The sequence below is a fragment of the Lepisosteus platostomus genome, chromosome 20 (genome assembly GCF_059453375.1).
Source record: "Lepisosteus platostomus isolate fLepPlt1 chromosome 20, fLepPlt1.hap1, whole genome shotgun sequence".
In the NCBI taxonomy this organism is placed as follows: Eukaryota; Metazoa; Chordata; class Actinopteri; order Semionotiformes; family Lepisosteidae; genus Lepisosteus; species Lepisosteus platostomus.
In genome coordinates, this window is record NC_142630.1 from 13,058,072 (window position 1) to 13,080,076 (window position 22,005).

General features: G+C 42.2%; 1 protein-coding gene across 2 annotated transcripts in view; it reads right to left on the reverse strand.

Moving 5' to 3' along the window:
- Nucleotides 1-1,160: 1,160 nt before the first annotated feature.
- dok4 (docking protein 4) overlaps nucleotides 1,161-22,005 on the reverse strand; it is a 49,073-nt gene continuing 28,228 nt past the window's right edge. For both annotated transcript variants that reach the window (XM_088613719.1, XM_088613720.1), the window contains 7 exons: nucleotides 11,040-11,147; nucleotides 10,233-10,347; nucleotides 9,391-9,510; nucleotides 8,989-9,178; nucleotides 8,134-8,272; nucleotides 7,268-7,385; nucleotides 1,161-7,110 (listed from right to left, as the gene is read on the reverse strand). In XM_088613719.1, the coding sequence (XP_088469845.1) occupies nucleotides 6,980-7,110; nucleotides 7,268-7,385; nucleotides 8,134-8,272; nucleotides 8,989-9,178; nucleotides 9,391-9,510; nucleotides 10,233-10,347; nucleotides 11,040-11,147 (921 nt within the window). In that variant the 3' untranslated portion in view covers nucleotides 1,161-6,979. The remainder of the gene's footprint in view (nucleotides 7,111-7,267; nucleotides 7,386-8,133; nucleotides 8,273-8,988; nucleotides 9,179-9,390; nucleotides 9,511-10,232; nucleotides 10,348-11,039; nucleotides 11,148-22,005) is intronic.

Consider the following 22,005-nt stretch of genomic DNA (forward strand, 5'->3'; position numbering starts at 1 on the left):
TCTTTCTCCAATTTTTAATTCCCCTTGATCAGGAAATGCATACAGAATGAGCCTGTGTGCTGCACTGCTCCTGCTCAATCTGAGGTTCCTTCTGAGCCTCCCTAGAGATCTCTATGTCTTAAACACCGCCTGCACTCAATAGCCTCCTCTGCTCACTCACCTGGTTTGCAATCAAAGGCTTTTACCTGCACCTGCTGATCATCAGGGCCTTCAAAACTTACATCCAATGATATCTCCTTAAACTGAGACCATTTGGCTGGGGTAAGTATGTTGGATGTGCAGTGTTTCAACACTGAGGAGATGACCACCATGGGTTCAGCTCAATCACACCAATACCTGACATGCACATTGACTTTTTATAGGAATACTGGCATTGTGATCCTAAGTGTAAGAAAGTTATCTCATACACCAGCTAGACAGATTCCATTTCAATGTGTACCCAGAATAAGCATTTACAAGCATGTATATATATATACTGAGGTTCTATTATTCATTTGTTATGCCTTCAATGCTTTACAGATTATGTACATGATCTCAGGATAAGCATATTTGAACTGCAAGCATACTCAAAACACTTTGTTAATTTCGGCTTCTTTTTATTCTTAAAGAAACAAGCTGTAACCAAGGCTAGAACAAAAGGCTCTAGAAAAATGGACACACCAGGCCTAATGTACCAGTGAACTGCAGGAAACGAAGACATCTCGAGTGCGTTGGACAGCGCATCCTTAAAACACATCCAGGCCAGCTCAGGGGAGTTTCCAACAAAACAAATGTATCAGAAATGTGACGTTTTAAGTCCTGATTGGCTTGACTGATATGTGTCCCTGAGCATAGAAGAATATCTAAAGACTTCTTCGAAAATCATTGGAAGCACCATTCATGACAAAATATGATACTCTTCCAGGAGTGTAAAGTTTGTCACAAAAAAATAATTCAGAAGGTTCTCCTGCTGGTCTAGAAGTCTACAGTGTTTGCCACTGTTTAACACACAGGGTGATTTTTGTTCATAGGCCCTGTAAGAATTCTGTGTTGCCTTAAATGTGGTGGACAGTGCAATGCAAGTCTGCTCGTGGGGTCATTGCTTGGGTCTTTCACCGGCAATGCTTTTATTCAGCAGTGGGCAGCTAAATGTAAGTCATTAACAGAAAGTGAAACCCCCCTTTAAAGCATTTTATCTTTTTTATTGTAAAACTGCAAAATGTTCAACCACAAACATTACAGGACACATGGCACATCAGAACAGAATTCATGCAAGTGTGTGTTCCATGGCAACATGCTCTTTGAGGAACTAAAAAAGATCCCTGCAGCTGTTGCACCAGCCCAGCAGATCACTGATGAACTTGCAAATTTGGTCTCCAAGATGAGCGTTGCATTAAACAATTTGTGATGCAGATATATCAGGGTATTGAGAACACCAGACATTACCATAAGCAGAAACACAGGAAAAGGGTGATCTACAGTACATAAAATAAGAAGAAAGGAAATGGGTGGAATAGAACATTAGAGCTCTCTAGTTGTTGAGTCTAATATCTCTCATCTTTGTAATATGTCTGCTCGTTTATATGGTTATACAGAAAATTGGATTCACGTGTTTCAAAGTGCTGTGGGACAGATTGGTTATAAGATTACAGATAAAGGTTAAAATATAATCTATTACATGCAGGGCCACAGTTTTATCACATTTTATCACTAAAAGGGCATTTAGTGGAAAAATAAGGTGCTTCTTTTTGCAATTTATTGTGGAACTATGGATTTTTATTTATACTGTCAGTGAAAGAAAACACAGGCCTACTTCAAAATGAAATCTACACAAAACCATGCTGTAGGCATGTTCTTCACACAGTTGTATAAATAAATACAAAGTTCACACTGTACAGAATGTAGTTATTAAAAATAAGAGTGTAAAATGAAAGACTGGCACTCAAGTATTCTCAGCTTGATGGCCCTTACTTTATATACATAATTTAGTCATAACTGCAATAAAAATAATAAGCATCTATATTAGTTAGTCAATAAGTAAGGTAGGCTATCCTGCTCATTTTAATGTGTTTCAGAAGAATCAGTTACAAAAACATAGGCTACTGGTTTAAAGTGAAATTAAAATGAAATTAAATGCATTTTAAAGTGGTTTGGTTTATTTGCTCAAATATACCTTTGTTAATTCATCCGGTTCAGTCTGTCTCAATTCAGATTGCAAAACTCCGTAGTCCAAAAATCGCCTTTTCACATCATACAGTACAAACTGCAGAGCACATCTCAACAATATTCTAACTCGTCTGCAGCAGGTGAGGGGAAGAGCACTCAACACATTTTTATACCTATCTAGGTATAACAGATTACCAGATGCTGTACTGTCGAAAGTAAAGTAGTTCATTTTCTGCACTGAGAACTCTAAAGATGTTTTTGCTTTTTAATTACTTGTGGGTACAGTGTTTACTTGGTTAGGAAGACTACACACTGATTTCTGGGGGCTTGCATCTGAATTTTCCATCAGCTCCAAGACCAGTGATCTAGCAATTTCAAGGTGGTTTTCAAATCCCTTCTCCTCATGCACTATCACGAAGATTAAATGTATTTCCCCCTTCCTCCACCCCCATTTTGTTTGGTTGTGGCACTGGGGCTCTAATTCTTTCTAATATTCTTGAACATTTCAGATACAGTTGAATGACAGTGTATTCATAACTGATCAAAAAAGCATTTCCTTCGCAAAATGTTGCTTCTTTTGTTCAACACTCTTTTGTTTCCTGTTGTTCTTGTTCTATTCTTTTTTACTTGGAAAGTCATTACTTTGGCTATTCCCAACCACATTTCTCAAGGAAGTGCTCACTTATCTGTTACCAGATCCTTGCTGGGAAGTTGCCTGAAAATGAGGGAACATTAATTGTCTTTTATAGAGTGAGTGCTGTCAGAGGAGTTAACCGAGGCTACAATATAAGAAGTGCACTAAGGTCTACAGTACAATTAATTAAAATGTGCTTCCTCCCAAGGTAACAATCCTTAACAAATCTTGCTGCAGGTCAGGTTGTAGTCCACTACCAGTTTCTAAAACTGCACTGATGTTCTCTGCTATTCTGAAATTCTTGATTCAAATGAAATTCTTCATTTTTTTCCTTCGAGGCAAATATTGTGTGTATGACCGGCCTCTGGTCATTAGACTATCAATTCGAAATGATCGACCACAGCCCTGTCTCCCCCATCCCTTTATTACATACACAGGGCACACAGAATACTTATCAGGATGGCTCGACATGCACCAGCAATGCCATCCCAGAAAACATCGGCTTCACTCGCCAAAAAAGAAAAAAAACATTACCTGTTACAGTGAGGTATAGTTCTGACAAAGGAAGAGAAAAATGGTCTTAAGGCAGAAAATTCAAGTCCTAGAAGAGAACGAGGTACCTACAGTACACATCTGCTGCAGGTGAGCTCTTTGCAACGGAAAGACTGAGAAGAGGCAGTAACATATCTGTATGGACCTGGCAACAGGGACGCAATGTAACCTTTTGGAAGACTGCAGTAAAACCTCAGACATCAACTCGCGTGATGTGCAGCATTAACTGAAGCCATCCTGCGAGAAAACATTTTGACACCTGTCACGTTCAGTGTTATTAGCCTGGTAATCAATCTGATACCCCTCTCAGCAGTTTCAGTCTAACAGCAAATGTTTTGACACTGTTCTTCGGTATCACTAGGCTGATAGGTTTTGACACAGGTTTTCTGCAGCTGCATCTTTTCCAGGAGGCTCCTGTTTCAGCTCTGTCAGAGCAAATCAAAACCGAGGCCGAGAATCTATAAAAGGTTTGCCAGTTCAAAACACACAGCTGGGTTGTGTGCAGGTTCTCTACAGAAATAAAAGTGATAAGACATCTGAATGTTATTTCTCTCACTTCTCTAAGCTTACACACATGTACAGATTCAGGAACACACATTCATAAGAATATCCACTGCCTAAAGGATACAGTGCACCCCATATTAAATAAATAGTGTTATGTACACAGAACCCAGAGACAACAATACCCCAGGTTATATACATCTTACAGAGGGAAGAGATATTGAGCAATATCTTAGCCCTTCTCAATGACAATGCGAAATAAATAATTTATTTTTTTTACTGGACTCCAGCATTATATAACTAGCCTTAGAAATGTAGGTGTTCCACTGTTAAATACATTCACTCCCTCAACACAATTAAAGACAGTGTCTCCTTCACTAACTCACTAACCACCTTTGACTTATGAGTCCTTCGTTTGTCGCTTTCCAAACAAATGCTACAGGGATGACACACAGGGAAGGTTTTTAAATGTAGAAAAGTGTCTTGATTTTCATTAAGAGTGGCTCTTAAATTAAAGTGGTGCCTACGTTTCCTGTTTTAATTTATACCTAGTCTTGGGCTTAACTATGTCTAATATTTGTGATACTTGTTCATGCTTTTTACAAAAGCCACAGTATGCACAATTTTTATTTCATATTTTCATTCAGGAGATTGAATGTCCTGCTTACCAAAATGAAGTCTGAAATATACTGTATATATATAGTTTCATGCAGGCGGAGGATACCACCTCTTCCTTTAAAATAACATGAACAACCTTTTCCGATTTTCAAATCACCTACCATGCTGGTTGTCAAATTAAAAGGGGTGGTGATGCCACACTCTGTGTGGACAACAAAAACAACACCGCAAAAACCATGTCCTGGTAGCATCATAACTGAATCTGCATTCACATAATTCAATCTGTAAGTAATAAATATTCCAGATTTGCAACAACAACATAAAAATTACATGGGAACAGCATCACGTGAAAGTCAACAGATCATGCTAACTTGAATTGGATGGGATAAGTAAGAGTAGAGCTCATTAAATATTTGCTTTCAGATAATAATGAAATAAAGTTTACTACAGTTCTCCAATTCTGAGCCACCTACATTGACTCTAAGAAATCAGTAGTTTATGGTTTCGAGTAGAATCCAAGGGAAGTGGAACACCTTAGCCCTAAGAAAGTATTTGGTCTGAAATTCTCCTATGCAGGTAGCTGGGACAAGGAGAGCCCTTATCATTTGCACCTCTACAAGTTAATTGCCCCTAAGACAGGCTGCGAGATTTGTGCATATCACTCGATAGTACGAAAATGCTTAAAATATAAAGAGATTATCTCCTGAGTTGTCTAAACAGTTTGTTTAAAATCATTTCCAAGTGCAAAATGTTACTTCAAGAACATGAAGGTCTAGAACAAGACCTAATGTTAACATTTAAAGGAAAGCAAAAAAGAAAAACAGCCGCAAATAAAATCAATACTTATAAGATGACAAATATATAGACCCACCAAATCCAAGATTAAATTATTCCTTGTTTAGTCAGGAATGAATTTAGTGTGAAAATGAGTCAAGAGAGAATGAAGGTTTGGAGTTACCCTATTCCTTTTTTTGACAACCTTCCCAGCTTTTCATTGAAGCTGCTTTCATACCTTATCTAATGACTCTTTCCTGTAGGTTATAATGACTTCCCTGAAGGGTCCAATGACTTCCTTGCAGGGAATGAGCATGTTGTCTTGAAATTCCAAATGAGACCTGAACACTGGGAGCCCAGTGTTTTGGGGACTCGGGTGGAGCCACTTCCATGTCTCTGTTGCGTGCGTGTGTGTGTGTGTGTGTGTGTGTGTGTGTGTGTGTGTGTGTGTGTGTGTGTTTGTGTTGAAAGTTAAACTGCACATGAGTTTAACCACAAAAATAAAGAGACACTCTGGGAGGTCATCCCTGGGAATGTCACTTCTGTGATCCAACACACACTCAAGTGTACAGTACAGAGGAAATTAGTAAAACAACCAAATGTTTCTGTTCTCTCTTGGCACTCAGCAAGACTTCTGAACTGGCAATACCAGGTCTTAGCCCTGTGCCTTGAGTGGGCTTGTCATCACTTTTAAGATTCCACAGATTAAAAGCCAAGACTTTCTCTGCTTGTTTCTGCAGCTACAAGAAACAGAAATAAAGCATGGATTCAGATATGCTTCCCCATGATCTTCAGCAGTAGGAAATCCACTAAATACCCATCCTTTCCTGAAACACAAACAGGTAAGGAATTGTAAGTCACAATGAATACACAGACAGGCAAGCGTGACCTAGGTCATTGTGCATATCCAGGAAAAACTGTGACCATACAGACTTTATTCTTAAGAAAACAGAGGTTATGGATTAAAGAATGCAATGAATTATATTGTGCTGCTACACAACATGGCCTTAGCTTGCTCTGTGCTGTATTACCGCTTTCCTCTTTTTCAGAAATGGAACATTTTAATCCACAACCAAAAATAAAACCACACCAGGCACTCCATTGCTGTACACAGAAGTCTATGCAGGCATCTTTTGTGGACTTTCAAATCCAGTGCAGTCAGCCTGATTGGTCACATCGTCTCCGATCACCAGTGGAAGCTGAAGCAAAAATTCCAGCTCAGCATCCAACTAACAAAATTCCTCCACGAGACATGCTCAAAGACAGCCTTCCCAAAACTTCAAAAGGACTCTGTTCCAGATGGCTGGAAGATCATGCACAGAGACGCACTCTTTATAAAGTGTCTGTGGTACAAAAAAAGTCCTAAGAAAAACCAAGGCAAATAAAAAAATCTCAATGAGTCTTTAGGCATAAATGCACAAATACAGCTTCAAACTTCTTTATTTTCAAATGAAGGCTGTCGAGATCTCAGGTCTTCTTCAACGGACAAGAGAGCATCTTTCTCAGCTTCCCCTCCCACTCCTAAGACTCTGGCTGTTGTTCTTTTCTGAGCTAAAGCTTTTGGGGTCTCCTTGTTCGAGAAGGGGGCATCCTTCCTTGAGCGCCTGAGCCCGCACCCCTCCATATCCTGTCTCCCACAGGACTGCCCCCCCCCCCCCCTCCCCCTGGCAGAGGGGTGGGCCTCTGAAGTCCAGTCTCAGTGGATGTGGAGGGCTAAAGGGGGGGAAGGCAAGGAGTCTGCATCTGCAGCGCCCCTCACTGGCCGGGGTAAGTGGGGAAGGAGCTGGGGTGGCGGCTGAGGCCTGTGGCGCTGCGGCGCTCAGACGGCAGGCGAGCCGGAAGCAGGTCCGAGTCAGAGTCTGTCTGGGAGCTGGAGAACATGTCGCCTGCACACAGAAAGAGAGAGCGCAGGGGTGAGCCTTTCCAAGGCCTGGGCATCATCTCCCTGCACTGGCCGGCACAGCAGAGATTCCTAAGGAAAACCAGCTACTCAACGGGACGGCTGTATTCACACACACAGTTCACATGGGCCATCGGCCTTACCATTGCCAGTGTCTACGCCACCCTGTGTGCCAGTGATGTGGTGCCAAAAGGCACTGCGTGGCAGGATGGCTGTTGGCGTGCATGGGTAGGACCCTGGCTCTGAGCCTTTCGACAGCACCTAACACCAGAAAAAGAGAAACAGCTTTTTAGCTGGAAGGAAAGTGCACTCTTCATGTTGGCCACGGGTTTGCCAGGTTATGAATACATTCATTTAGTTGCTTACCAGGTGACATCTCTCCATGACTGGCTGTATATATGTATAAGCATATTGTCTCTTCCAAAGTATTGCCCTCTAGTGATGTCCCATTTTTCTTGAATTTTAGTGCATATTTTTAAACAATAGCTGAAGGCTCAAACGGAGCATGTTCAGGGTCAAAAGACATTACTTGTCAGGTTTAAAGGGCAAAGAAAAAAATATATATTAATAGCATCAGTATTAACTATCAGCTATAGCAAATACATATATACCTGTGTTTATTTTATGAAAGTACATATAAGGAAACAAATCCACATTTTAATTGAAGTTTTGGCTCAACTGCACTGAATGACTAGACGGTGAAGGAAGGGAATTTCTGGGGTGAGAGCCATACGAGCCTGAATGCCTGAAAAATAAAGTCAGTTTAACGAGAAACAAACATGTCTGCCCACTGGGACATTCATTAGGTTTTATTTTTTGCCTCCGTGAGAGTTTTCTAAACTATCTGATAAAGATTGCACAGACAGAATGGTTCCGTTTCCCTTTTCTTTTTACTTTAAATCCTATCAGCATGTATTGGAAGCCGTCTGATATCATGCCTGCAATTTCCCTCAGGGGATCAATAAAGTATCTATCTATGCTTAGCCTGTAAGAAGCCACTCTGACTGACCCTGCTGCTCTTCTCCATCTCCAGAAGGACCCTCTTGTGCTGCTCAGCGATGGCCAGTGTGGCAGAGTGCACACGCTGGTAGATCTGCTCTCCTTCACGCGTTTGGAAGGTGTAGAGTCCCTCACCACTGTCACACATCCTGTAACAGACAGGGGCACAGTCTTTCAGACCGACAGGGGAACTGTCCCTTACTCAGACATTATATGAACAACTGTTATAGAGAATTTCTGTGCTTTTCATGTTATAGGACACATCAAAGCAGTCTTCTTTAATTTAGCTTAATAAGAGTAAGAGTAATTTCTTTTTTTAAAAAACAGTGCAATCAAAGACAGTTTGGTCAAATGATAACAGAAATTAGTTCATGCCAATTAAACGTGAAGCACAGCTGAAGACTTTGATCTGTGCAGCTAGCACAGTTACAATGCACTGTCCAGCACTGTCCAGTGAACTAATGGTTGCACTGCCTCTTCACTGCCACCAGGTGGAAATCTTTGCAAAGGAATAATTCTTGCAGCGCAGCTCTGTCTTGCAGAAAAAGCCCTCTTTAAACTAGTGCCTAAAAATACATTTTGTTTAATATTTTCAAAAAACAAAATCAGTTACAACAGGAAGAGCCTCTTAGCAAACTGGATTTTGGTTAAGAGAATAAACCACATAGACAAAGTGATTTATACTTCTTCCATATGTTCAACTGCTTTATGAATTAGCATTGACAGAGTGGCACATTTTCTTCTGAGTTGCAGGAAGGGAGACCTGCACACTGTCTTACCTCTACGACATCAATGCCTATCTGAACACCGCATTAGGGAAAGTGGGGCAGGCTGACCTGTCTGTGTTCCCCTGCCCGGCTCTTACCTCCCCGCCTCGAAGGTGAACCGGGTGGCGTCCCTCCCGTAGCGGCGCAGGGAGCAGAGGGGCCAGGTGACCAGCTTGGTGCGGGGGTTGTGGATGTCCCAGAGGTAGATGTTCTCGTGGGTGATCTGCATCATGCACTCTCCGTAGATGTCGAGGTTGGGACAGGGGAGCAGGAAGACGTTGAAGCGCTCTGCCAAGGAGAGGAAACGGGGGGGAGGGGGGCGCCAGTCAGGAGCCAAGTAATTCAGAACAGCCATGCAGAGAAAAGGGGGACAGAGTCTGTGTTTTACTAACTCAAGCATTTCCCATCTCATTCCCATGTTATTCAATTAGCTTGTCGCTCTTACCCCATGAGTACACAACGGCGAATGCCCTGGAGGGGCACCTGTGCATGTTCCTTACCTGTGTGCTCGCACTGCACCCCCGCCGCCAACAGATCAGGCTCCCCGAGACTGATGTCATTCAGTCGGGCCCCCAGGCACTCGATGGACAGAATCTTATACCACTCCTCCGCTTCCAGCTCTGGCAGGGAACGCAGGCAGAGCAGGTCAGTGTCTGGAAAGATGCTGTCGGCCAAGGGGCTGCGCTCTTCTAAAGAGAAGCGCTTACTTGCTGACTGACTATGGGCTTCGATTTGCAGAGAGGTTTTTTAAAAATGGAACTACAGCGGATGTGGGGGTCTACAGATTTTAGCACATGGTCTAGCATGGTCTTGAATTCTGACAATGCCATTCACACCTCTTCCTGATACTCCACACTACAGACAGCCCTGCTTGCTGACTGTGCTTGAACAACCTATAGCCAAGCTGGTCTATTAGAACAAGTCTTTAAGCTCTGGGACCATTTGAGATATGATTCAGGGGATAAAACATACAGTTCCACTATACAGTCATTATTCCACTGTAGGAGTAATGACTCATCCATTCTTTTTTTAACTGATTTTAAAATGCATATTACATAGAGTTCTTCCCCTAAATCCCTTCCTTGAACTAACGTCCATTTGCCTAACAGTGTGAGAATCTGACTTGGGCGACTATAACTGACATATTCAGCTGGCAACAGCAATGACCTAATTGGGATTTGAACCCACAACCTTCCAGTTAGGAGCCCAGAGCCCTGCCCACTGCTCCACGCTGAGGCCAAGGAGAGTGGCTGACACAAACATGGAATGTGGCGAGACCAGAAGTCTCCTGGAGACAGCAGAGACCCCGGTCGGGCGCGGGGTGACCAGGGCCAGGACTGACCTGACTCGCAGGTGAATGTCCGCGAGGTGTCGTCGGTGAAGACGATGGCTACCGCCTGCCTTTTGGTGTCCCGAGGAAGCCTGGTCACGTTCTTCACGTTACTGATCTCCGTCACCTGGGAGCAGGGCATTTAAAAAATGGACCAAGCGGTGAACTCTGGGGACTTGGGAATCGGGAGGCAACCTTTGTCATGTCAAACCTTCTGGTATCCAAGACAACAAGAAGCTGACTTTATTAAGATTTTCCTTTTTTTAAAGGTAGTTCTGATTGAGGATTTTACAGACAGATTCAGCTTTTTTTTTTCAGATGTGCTCCTTCGAGAGGTGGCCCTTTCTGTGCGGCAGAGGAGCTTCCTGCTCAGGAACTATAAATGAGATTTCAGACCGTTGGATCCAACTCCAGCTGACTATGCTGACAGTCTGACAGCCTTTCACACGTCACTTCTGCCTTCTGATGAAGCAGTTTTGCATTCAATAATAAAGAATTGTTGCCCAAACATTAACTGGCTACTGGTATTACTGAACTATTGTAGTGTCTCTGCTGTCCAGTGGGCTGGTCTCCTTTTTTCTTGCTGAAGGACCTGCGCTGGTTCTTCTCCTCCATCACGGCCTTGGTCAGCCACTGCTGGCTCCCGCTCAGCTCAGTTAGAAAAGATCACACAAAACTAAACAATGTGTGGTTCTCTTTGAAATAGAATTATTTAAAGAAAAAAAAACATTCCTAGTCAATAATAACCAGAGCAGAGTGCTGGGTGTGCCAAAAACCAGTCCCTAATCACTCAGAGACAATTCTAAATGAAAAAAATACCTTTGGACAGGCTCGGATATAGGCCGACTTCTCATCTGGATATTTCTCCAACCTCCTAGGGCCTTTACTGGAAGATTTCTTGAACACTAGCCAGCAGCGGCGATAGATCTGAAAGGAAAAGGGATCAATATAACTGATCTGCCTCTGTGGCAAAGGTCCGACCAACCTTCCCTACCTTTCCTGATCAAACACTAGGTTCCAGTATCACGGACACCGAGTTCTCAGCTTGCCTTGCCTTACCCCCACACAGTAATGCAAAGCCCAACAGAACCACCAGTTTGTCAAAAAATTAAATATGAAACATGAAATATTTGGTCCCAAATAGAATGGACACAAAAAAGATTGCTATGAATTCTTTCTGCCACTGCTTTAATCACATCAATCCATTTGTTTTCCGCTCCTGTAAGATAAAAAGACCCGTCCTTTTATTTATTTACGTTGAAGATGTCCTTCAGAACCAGACCTCTCGTTTCCAGGGAAACCTGCACCTGTAACTGCACCTGCTAAAACTGTGCAGCCCTGCCACACACACACTGCTGTGCAAACACTCCCCAGTGTGCTGGGCGCTCTGCTGCCCTCTACTGACGCCTCTTAGTCTTCATAATTCAAGTAAGAATACATTTCTTATTATCCATTCATAACTTTGCCCTTGGTTTTCCATCTTTTTTCAAAACAAAATTATACGTACACAGGCTAAACATATGAATGCTGGGAAATTCATGAGAAGACTCCACAATCAGACAAAATACTATCGGTCTCAACAATTTTATTATTGTACAATTTAACTTTAAAAACACTAAAAAAAACATATGATAACCATGTGATAACGTGTCATAACCTCAATAACATGTAAACTGTTTTTGTCAAAACAGAATGATGTAACTTTATACCTGGCTTTTTTTATTTGTTTACTGGCTATTATAAAACACAGCAGTGCAGCATGACTGCAGGCAGAAAACTTCAGGGATTTGATTCCTCTGCCCAATAACAAATGAAAGAACAGTGTCAATAGAGCATATAATTTCTGGCTTTTTCCTTGTTTTGAGGAACAGAGAAACAACTTGCAAAAATACAAGAAAAAGAAAAACAAACTTTGTGCATGGAAAAAAAAGACAAGCAGAAAAATGTCAAGCAGTTGCTGCTGGAATATTACTTTGCTTGGCAATTAAAAACCGGCTCCAAACCGACATAGAAGCTAGTCTTAAAAGACAGCACAATTTTAAGCTGGTGTTTTTAAATCTGCTGCAGTCCTGATCCTGCAAAAGGAGATTCTGTTTGATTACATTTTACCTTTCCTGTAACTTCAAATGTATTTATGCATCACGCTTCATCACGACTAATTGTATGGGATTCAGTGTTGTACAGGCAACGCAGATTTATTCCTCGGTCGTTTCTGTCGAGCACGCTACTGAACAATGCAATTCAAAATCAATTGCCTCGGTTTTTCAACTGCCTTGTGTTTTTATTAGCATGCTGACCATCTCTCCCTACTTGCCTGCCTCTGCACAGCCCTCCGAACAATCCTGCCCTGAAAGACAAACTCACTTTGAAGGCAGTTAATTACAGCTGTAGAAGACAGGTCTATGCTTGCTGGGCTTTGCTCCTAGATGAAGCTGATCATTGCCTCATCTAAATATCTTTCCAACAGAAGCTTCTAATAATACCATTAACCTTTCACCTTGAGCCACTGGAGTCAAATCTGTTTGCCCAGGCCAAACAAGAAAAACAAAAACACCACTAAGTAGCTACCTGCAAAACGAAATAAAAACAGATATGCTGTTTTAGTGGTAAGGGAAAGTGAGATTAAATCAGTTTACCTATCTGAATAAAAAATCAGTATTGCATTGACAGTACCCCAGCTTTATTCTCAACAGGGCAATCTGGGAGAATAGCACACATTCCATGATAACACTGAAGTTAAGGACCATCTGCTCCTGAAACTTAATGCATTGATTCCTTTTTTCATTTTTTTATTAGCACTTTTTTTTCCTTTTCCCCAGCTGTAAGGCAATTCTTTTTCATAAGACAAAAATGTTATTTACATATATTTTTTTTTTGTCTCATATTGGAATAGTTAATGAGATGTAGAGTCTCAGTAGGCTTATCACAGTACAACACTTTCCCATTGTAACTCGCTGCAAGGCATTGTACCTATATTGGCCCGAAACCAATCTCACAGCCCCATCCATTCTTTGTGGGGCCTTTACAATTTAATCAGGAGCTATTGACTCACATAGTCATCTAAGCATGCTAGGGGGTGCTTCATGTGCCCAGAATAAAATTATACAAATTGATTCCTTCAAATTGTTCATCTTCATTGCCGAGAGCAATTCAGCAGGATAAAATGTATTTTTTTAAATGTCACTCTGTGTGAGGATGACCTAAAATATACACTTTCTGGCCTTTTCAGATTGGCACTATAGCCAGCTTTTCTGCATTCTCCCCCTTAAGAATCAAGATCTCTGGTATCTGCAAGGCAATATGTAGTCTCCTTGTCCTAAGCATTTGCAGAAAAGCAAACACTGAAATGTTGCGCAGAAGCACGGTACTTTAAGTTGCGATCTGACGGTCTCTGGGGATTGTTTAAAAATATTAACCGACCGCAGCTAACAGCTCATTTTGAAAATGAATCCTCAACGTGTGATCCTTTGTAGGAGAATCATGGGGTGCCAGATGAGCAGTATTGTATATCACCAAAATAATCAAGGAGCAGATTTAGCGTGACTTTAATGTTGATCTCTGCTCTGCGGGTGCCCCACTGGGGCTCTTCCAGTGAACTGCTTTAATGAATAACAAGGGCACAGCACTGTGGAAACAACACTTCAGCAGAGCTGAGGTTATGTCTGTTGTACAATTCCACCCTCCTGTGGCACATTCTCCCTGTACACCAGCTTCTGGTTTTCATCCATGTTTGCACGTAGATTTCAGATCCTGAAGGTATGTAAGTATCTAGCCCTATCAGTCAAAGGCCATCTGATGCCCTGCCTCACAGGAAACAAAGGAAGCACATTTCAATGTAAACCCTCAATGTGCCAGCCATCTTTTTTCACCCTTAGATGAGTGTCTTTATGTGATTTTTCCACATAAATACTGGTGTGTCTTATGTATATCTCGCCATTAATTGCTTCTTTTAACTTTTTTACCTTTTTTCTACCTGGGTCTTAACATTGGTATACATATTCCAACATATTTTATCTATACTCACATATATGCATACATAGGAACAAGTAATAGGTTTATTCCATGCTGAAAAGAGAAAAAAGAAAACACAACGTTTTGGCTGTGGAGCCTTCTTCAGGTGTATATATATATGTACATACATCTACCATTATATAATTAATACCATATGTATGCAATATAAATAATTAATAAGCAACAGTAAAAATGAATACCTGCATAAAAATACTGACGTACCCAATACACTGCTGTGTGAAAAAAAAAATCAGCTGTTTTTCTCTCTGTAGGCAGAGCACTCCAGAACCCCTTAAAAATAGCTCTCCAATCCACACTGCCTGCCAGAGTCACATGTTGCTGGGATATTCAGTTCACTTTCACAAGCAGGAAAGCTTTCTCAGCCCTGTACTCCATCAGACCAAGGACACAGGAGGGGCAGAGTGAATTGAGCCTCGATGAATGTCAATTAAAAGGGGCTTTGTGTTCTCTGAAAGAAGATGCACTACGTCCCCGAGAAGCAAGTGCGCTTAAGCTTCAATTAGAGGTACTGTAACCTCGGCTCAGGAATACCATTCTTGTGCTCTGAAAGGACAGGCTACGGCGCACGAGCATACTGCTCTGTTTTGCTCTGCGGAGAGTTTGGTTTTTTTTGTCGAACAATGCCTCCCGCCATCACCTAATTGAGTGTTCTCTCCTTGCCCATGGACAGGGGGCTGCATTGATTTTGTGAAAGAGGTAATTATGTCCCGCTCTCCAGCCATAGGGCTGCCATTGATCCACATGAATAAGATAAAAACCTGCAGGCTCCAGCTCCTCTCCAGTGGTGGCTGTGGTCGTGCACATTTATCTAAGGGTCTGGAGGAGAGCAGAAGGGATCTGGCAACAAAAATAAATTTGTGCCAAATATGCCTGCACCATAAACCACACAGATCTTCTGCATACCTTACAGGAGACAAGGCCTGTTAATGTGCACTTTATCTCTCCCACAGTCCGCTTTACAGGACTCTTTGAAGACAATTAGAGCAGAGAGAACTGGATTTCTCAGTCCCTGGGAAACATTTACCAACCCTACCATTTTTGTCAAACAGGTGGTGCGGAGCTTCTGTAATCGCAACGCAAGCACAGTTCAAATCACATTTGCTGCACTGGCAAAACCAATCTGATTGTTTTCTTTCTTACGTGTATACAACAATTATCGACTTCAGCACCCCTCCAGTAATATCAAGCCCCTTTCATCAACAAGCACTAGAACGCTCAATTCTCAGCACCCTGTCACCTCCACTTTCCATAATAATCGCTAAAACACTGCTGTCAGCTCTCCAGCACTGACACCTTGCATGCTAATAAGCAGCCATGAATAAAAAATGATACAAAAAGAGGAGGAAAGAAGATCAATGTGGCAGCCGGAACCGATGCAGCACATCTTACAAAGCCATGATCCATGTTAGGAATTAATAAAGTCTTGTTGTGGAACTGCTGGATCTGAACAGGGACCTTCAGCTTGGAGCCAAAGTAAACTCAGTGTGCTGCAACCGACAGCCTCTCTCTCAGCCTCCGGTGCCGATACATGCCTCTCTTGAGCCGTTGTGGACATGCTATCACTCAGAGGCCTGCTTTGGGGCAGCCACGCTCTACAGAAGGCTTAAGCCTTCTTGATGTGGAAATATCCTGCATTCAACTCATGGAAAGTCTTGCGCCCTCTCCAACACTCTCCACTCCTATCCCTGTGGTTTTCTCTTTAAAAAAAAAAAACATCACCAGCCGATTTCTGTATGGAAGTGTTTCATCCCAAATGACCATTCTTCATAAAACATAACCCAAGCATTGAGACTTCATTTCAAAGCCAAGTACACGACGAGATTCCTGCTTCTGATTCATTCTCATTACTGTTCCCTGGGCAAAACCTTTAGATATCCTAGCCACACCTGAACAATACTGCTGGCATTCTCAAGAATGTCATCCCAGAGGACCACTGGGGTGTTCACTTCAGTCTGTTAATGGGCTCAAGTAGGCCTTTAAATACTTTGATCAGTAAATGCTCTTTTTAAGATAATGACCAAAATAATCACCGGCATGAAGACAAAAATCCAAGAAAAACTTTCCAGGTCTATTGCAAAGTGTTAGAATGCCTCCAATCAAATCTCACTTGTATATGTAGATCTATTAAGTCAGCTGATAGGTAGAAATGCTGCAGGATACTGAGATTCTCCTGAAATGGACCATCAGGCCCATGATTATATACTGAGGTAAAACTATTGTGCCTATTTAGTCCTTAGTTGCTGTTACGAAGAACATTTGATCTTTTGTACTTACCTGAAGTAAATTCTCCACTTTTAACATATTAAATTCAGTTTAATTTAAATGAAGCTTGCAAAATCAAGTATTTAATTTAATTTCACCACATTTTTGCCGCACCAAATTTTTTTTTTTTCCTTTTTCTAAATGCTCTTGTAGCTATGGAATTGTGAGTCAATTCATCATTACTCATCCCAGGAGGACCAATTCAATCCATGAACTATAAAAAAATAAGTTTAAAACAATGACTACAGTTAGGAGGTATGTTTCATAATAAGATTGACAACATATTTCTGTAGTTTATGTGCTTGTGCCAGTTTGTGTCATGAAGTCTCAGTCCAGACACCGTTCTCCCGAAAGATTGTCTCTGGGCTGTATAATTGCCTCATAGACCTCCCTATGCAAATACACACACATGTGATTCCAATTACCAGCCACAGGGAGTATATAAAACCATTAACTGTTCCTTTTATAAACAACTGACTGGAAAGTTTGTGTTTGTAATTGTCTCTTACATTGATCTCTCCATCTGTAATCTTTTAACACGAACATTTTGGGTTTCTTTGTTTAGCATAGCCCTGCTAATGTGTATTCAGAGCAAAAGGGAGCATTTCTTTAGTACTACCCTTAGAAAGAGGTTTAGCTACATATTTATTGCTGGTTATGTTTCTATATTTAAAACAATGGTGTGTAGTCTATATGTTTGTGAAACAGAGAAGATCTGCTTTGCACAAAACACGTGTTTTATGGATCTCCAATAATTACACACTACAATATTGCAGTTCCATCAGTCACTAGAGATATTTTTATTGATCCTATATGAAGCATAATGAAATATTACTGTATAGTTACCAAACCCATTGGTATTCTCTTTTCAGTTGTTAGACATCAACAATTTAATTACAGTATATGTCCACACACGTACAGACGGTATACTGAGTACACTGCAATCCCCACAGCAAGGTACAAAATGTAATGCTCATCACTGACAGGCATTTAGTAGACAAAGCATAAGAAGCTGCTCACCTAAAAGTGAATCAGCACTAATTGACAGGCAACTAAGGAGGATGATAATAGATTCCGGATTTTCGCAAGGATGCAGGATCCAGAAGCCAGCTCTCTCAGACTTGTCTTACAGCTCAGGACAGCGCTCGGGAGCAGATTTGGTTTCAGATGCCGAACTAAGAAACCCCTTCAGTGCATGGCGCACAAAGGGGAAGGATCGAGCAGATCAGTTGAGTCATCAGTGAGCGCCGGAGGTGTGGAGCTGAGCTGGAATGAGCTCCAGCAGAGTCAGGGAACTGCTGGGAACTGCTGCTGTCCAGGAGTGCTGTTCAGATGGTGGCTTAGAGAGTTAGAACGATCCTGTCAGCACGCGGCCTCTTCTTCCAGACAACTGAACACCCCCTTGGGAGCATTGTCAACAAAAGAATGAAGCAGAAATTGCCTGGCTGATGAGCATATTCATTCAGCTGAAGCTGGGGGAGTGAGGGAGGGCAGCCAGCAGTCATAAGCCAGCGCAGAGCAAAGGGGAGCTTTTTTTTTAGGTCTCCTCTGCTTATTTGCTCCATAAACATACCCCAGCAGAGACGGGACAGGCTGCCGACTTCCAGGTCTTCACCCCCATATCGATGGGGTCCTTGCTGAAGCCACCAAGCAGCAGACTGACGTCCCAGCTCTCTCCGAGGTGATTTCGGAGACTGGGGTTAGGCTCACAGCCATGGCTAGAAGACATGCCTTTGCATAAATATTTACATTAATCCTTTTTTTCCTAGAGTTTGTTTGTCACAACAGCAGGATTTAGTCAGTTCCCACAGCCCTGGTTACAGAATTATAACGGTAAATAACATTAAACAGATCAAATTCAAATAACAGGCAGCATACTGTATACTGCAAGCTGGCTGACTTACAAGTGCTGATAATTATGTCACAATTAATTTGCATCCTATGTACCACAAACACCAGAGTGCAGCAGTTTCTCCAAGCAGAGCAATGCAAGAATGTTGATCACTGAGGACGTTTTCCATTAAACCATGAGCACAGTGGATCACAGCTGACCCACTGCTTATTATTTTAAGGTATTATTTTTATTTTAACTCTAGAAAACTACATATATATAAAATGTTCATATTATACGACCCTGACAGTACCCAGATTAATAGCGACCTTTTCCAGAAAGCATCCACTATAGCATGCATATAGCAAATGATTTGGTTTTAAGTATTGCATATTCTTTTCTGTGCTCCCTAATTTCAATATCTTCAGAAGCTACATTTCAAAGTTTTTTTTTTTTTTGCTGATCTGTAGTTACAGATGCAATTTGCTGACCATTATCAATAATAAGTGAAGTGAAGTGAGGGGAGCCCACTATGCATCTTTCCTGGTTAGCTCAGTCCAGAGTCAAGGTCAGGAAAGAGACTTTGGCTTTGGATCAGGATGGGGGAGGCGTGCAGGATATTGCTGTCCATCGTCACATTCATATTACAAACATGCATGTAGCAGCTCACTGGAAGAGACCCAAGTCGCTATCAGAAGGAGAGAGAGAGACTCCTTTGTGAAACAGATGTTTAATTTTCTTTCAGTGGGGCAGAGAGGCTATTTGGAGGGAATGGAAGGAGGTGTTTTAATTCCCCTCTCCTGCTTTCCCATGGTGAGGCGAATGAGTCAAAGCAAAGCAGCCACTGGCACTGCTCAATTAAGTCTGCACAACCTGTCGGCCTCAGCAAGGATCTGGAGAAGTCCCTGTTTTTAACAATATGCTTGCATGTAATGAGGATCCTGGCTGCCCAGAAAATGCTGGATCTGTAACACAGTGTGTTCTGAATAGCTCTGTGAATGGAGGAGTCTCAATATGTCTGGAAGTCTTCTGGCTGTGCCAGCGGTACTATATTTTGACATACTGTATATATACATGAAATAACATAGCATAAAATACGATCTATTGTAAGGCAACCAATACACAAACAGCTAAACTACAGGAACACCTATCCTTGTTTATCAGGACAGTTTGAGATATCTACTACATATAACATAACATAATAAAGGTTACAAACAAAAGGAGGCTATTTGGCCCACCCAGTTCATTTGTAATATGCACAAGTGCAATTACAAAACACAAGCAGGGTGAGAAAAAAAAAACATCAGTGTGAGCCGGTGGCAGGGGTAGAGTTCAGTAATCTGACAGCTTGTGGGAAGAATCTGCCTCTGAATCTGGAAGTTTGTGCCTTTATGCTCCTATAATGCTTACCAGAGGGCAGTGAGGAGAAAACTGAGAAGCCCGTTTGGCAGTAGGCAACTGATCCTAGGATCTCACCCAGCTTCAACAACATGGATGGACAGCTTGATCTGTACTCTCAAACCTTTGGATAAAGAAATGCCCCTGTTCTCATTTGCTGACCATTATCAATAATAAGTCAGTCAGGAGTTCAGTCCAGAGTCAAGGTCACTTAATGACCTTATCGTTCCATGTAGTTTCCACTTGTGTCCTCTGCTTTGTGTTTGACTGTTAATGGAGAAAAAACTCCCACCCCCCAAAAAAAACATATTAAAACCTAGCTGTAGCTTGAAGCTTATGGACGTTTTCAATGAAGATTTCCCACATCAAAGGAAACAACAGGCAGTCACTAATCTCTGGGAGGTGGGGCGATGTAGAGCAACAGAAAAATAATTATTTCCATAGAGTTACATTTTTCTCACGGGATATGCTCAACTACAGAAACGCAGAGCTGTATGCTGTCGAACAAAGGTTCGCTGAATTGCAGATTAAGCGCTTGGTGGGGAAAAAAAAAACGTACTAAAAACCATGTTTAAGTTCTGGCAAAATACTAACTTAATTAACAAACGTTTCATCTTGTTACAGATCACACAGCACAGCCCACTAGGAAAGAGCGGTTCTCTGTGATGGCTGTCACATCCTTGCTTTAATATCTCATTACACCCTACTGGAGAAACTGACACCCAAAACACTTTAGAAGCAGAATATTTAAGAAAATCGGGTTTAATTCATTGGCATTAGAATCAAACTCAGAGTTTGCCGGGAGACAGCCGCACTAAGAGCTATAATGTTTTGCTCCAAACGGCAAATGACTTTATGAAAGCAGCAAGCCATCAGAAACAATCAAAGCCCCCGATCTTCCCTCGCCGGGCCTTCCCTGCGCATGGCAGATCTTCACATGAGGGACAGGGAGTAGAAAGAAAGCCAAATGACAGTGATCAAATCCCGGAGAAGCAACAGAAGTGCTTTTCATAAATTTTGAAAAGCAAAGTAGCTGAAAGGGGAAGCCTGTTCGATGTCGAAATGGGGGCCTTTGATTTGTTCCTCCAGTCCATCCCCCTCTTTTTTCTTCTCCTCTTTTTTCCCGGGACCACAAAACGAATACTAAAGGGGAATGAGGGAGGGGTATGATGGTACGATCCCGAAACCGCAACGACATCTCACTCGGGCCGCTCACCAACAGCGCGGGGAAGCCGAGAGTGCAGTGCAGGACGACTGCGGCGAGTAGCACTTTCAATTTCGGCTCCCACGCTTCTAAATTAGAGACCTGGAGCTCAGAGGACAGGCTCAGTTAGCAAATATGAGGGCTCCGCTTGCCCAGTGCCGGATTTCCCATTAGGCACGGTAGGGCACAGCACCTAGGGCCTACGAAGGAGGGAAACACTAGTGACTAACGAAAAACGAACTGAAAGAACATGCTTGCGATCGACTCCCAGTGCTCCAAATCAATAGTTCTAGAAACTAGAAGTATCAAAGTGATGGCCGCTTGACTCGCTCCATCAATCACGTGGTTTAGCGTTAAAATAGTTTAAAGTGCATCATGTCAATCGACGTCATTCAATTGGCGTTGACCCCTCTTTTTGCACATTTCGGAGTGAAAGTGCCTGGGGCCTACGAACACCGAAATCCAGCCCTGCACTTGCCAACGGCTCTGTGTGCAGCCAGACAGATGGACAGACATACAGTAACAGCAGCAGCTCTTGCTGGAACCTAATAAGCGGCCTGCCATCAGGCATTATTAGTACCGTAACAGTTTGCCTGGGGTTTGTTATCAGAGGATAATTTAATAATAGAAGTGCTGCAACAGTGTTATAAGCCGCACAAAAGAAGAAGGCCAGTGGCATAGCCTGATGCTTGTGAGCGCATAAAGCATTGCTCGTTACAGCCTCGGTTACAGAGGTTGCAATTAATGCGAGATTGTACCATGAAGGTCCCCTGGTAGCTGATCTTTTTCCACGGTCACTACAAGCATTCTGGGAAGTCGCACGGAATAAATACAGCCGGCTGTGAAAAATCTTGAATAGCTGGGGCACTCCGTGTACAGGCCTGGTCACGCCACGCTCCTCGTGAAGCACAAAATGCACCGTCATGTCGTGATCAGAAGGACAAACAAAAAAAGAAGCACGGGCTTTGAAAAGGATTCAGTACAGATGTGGCGATTGCTTAAGCAGATCGGAGTTTTTCAGCACAGTAACTGTATCATCGGAAAGCTGGAACCTCGTG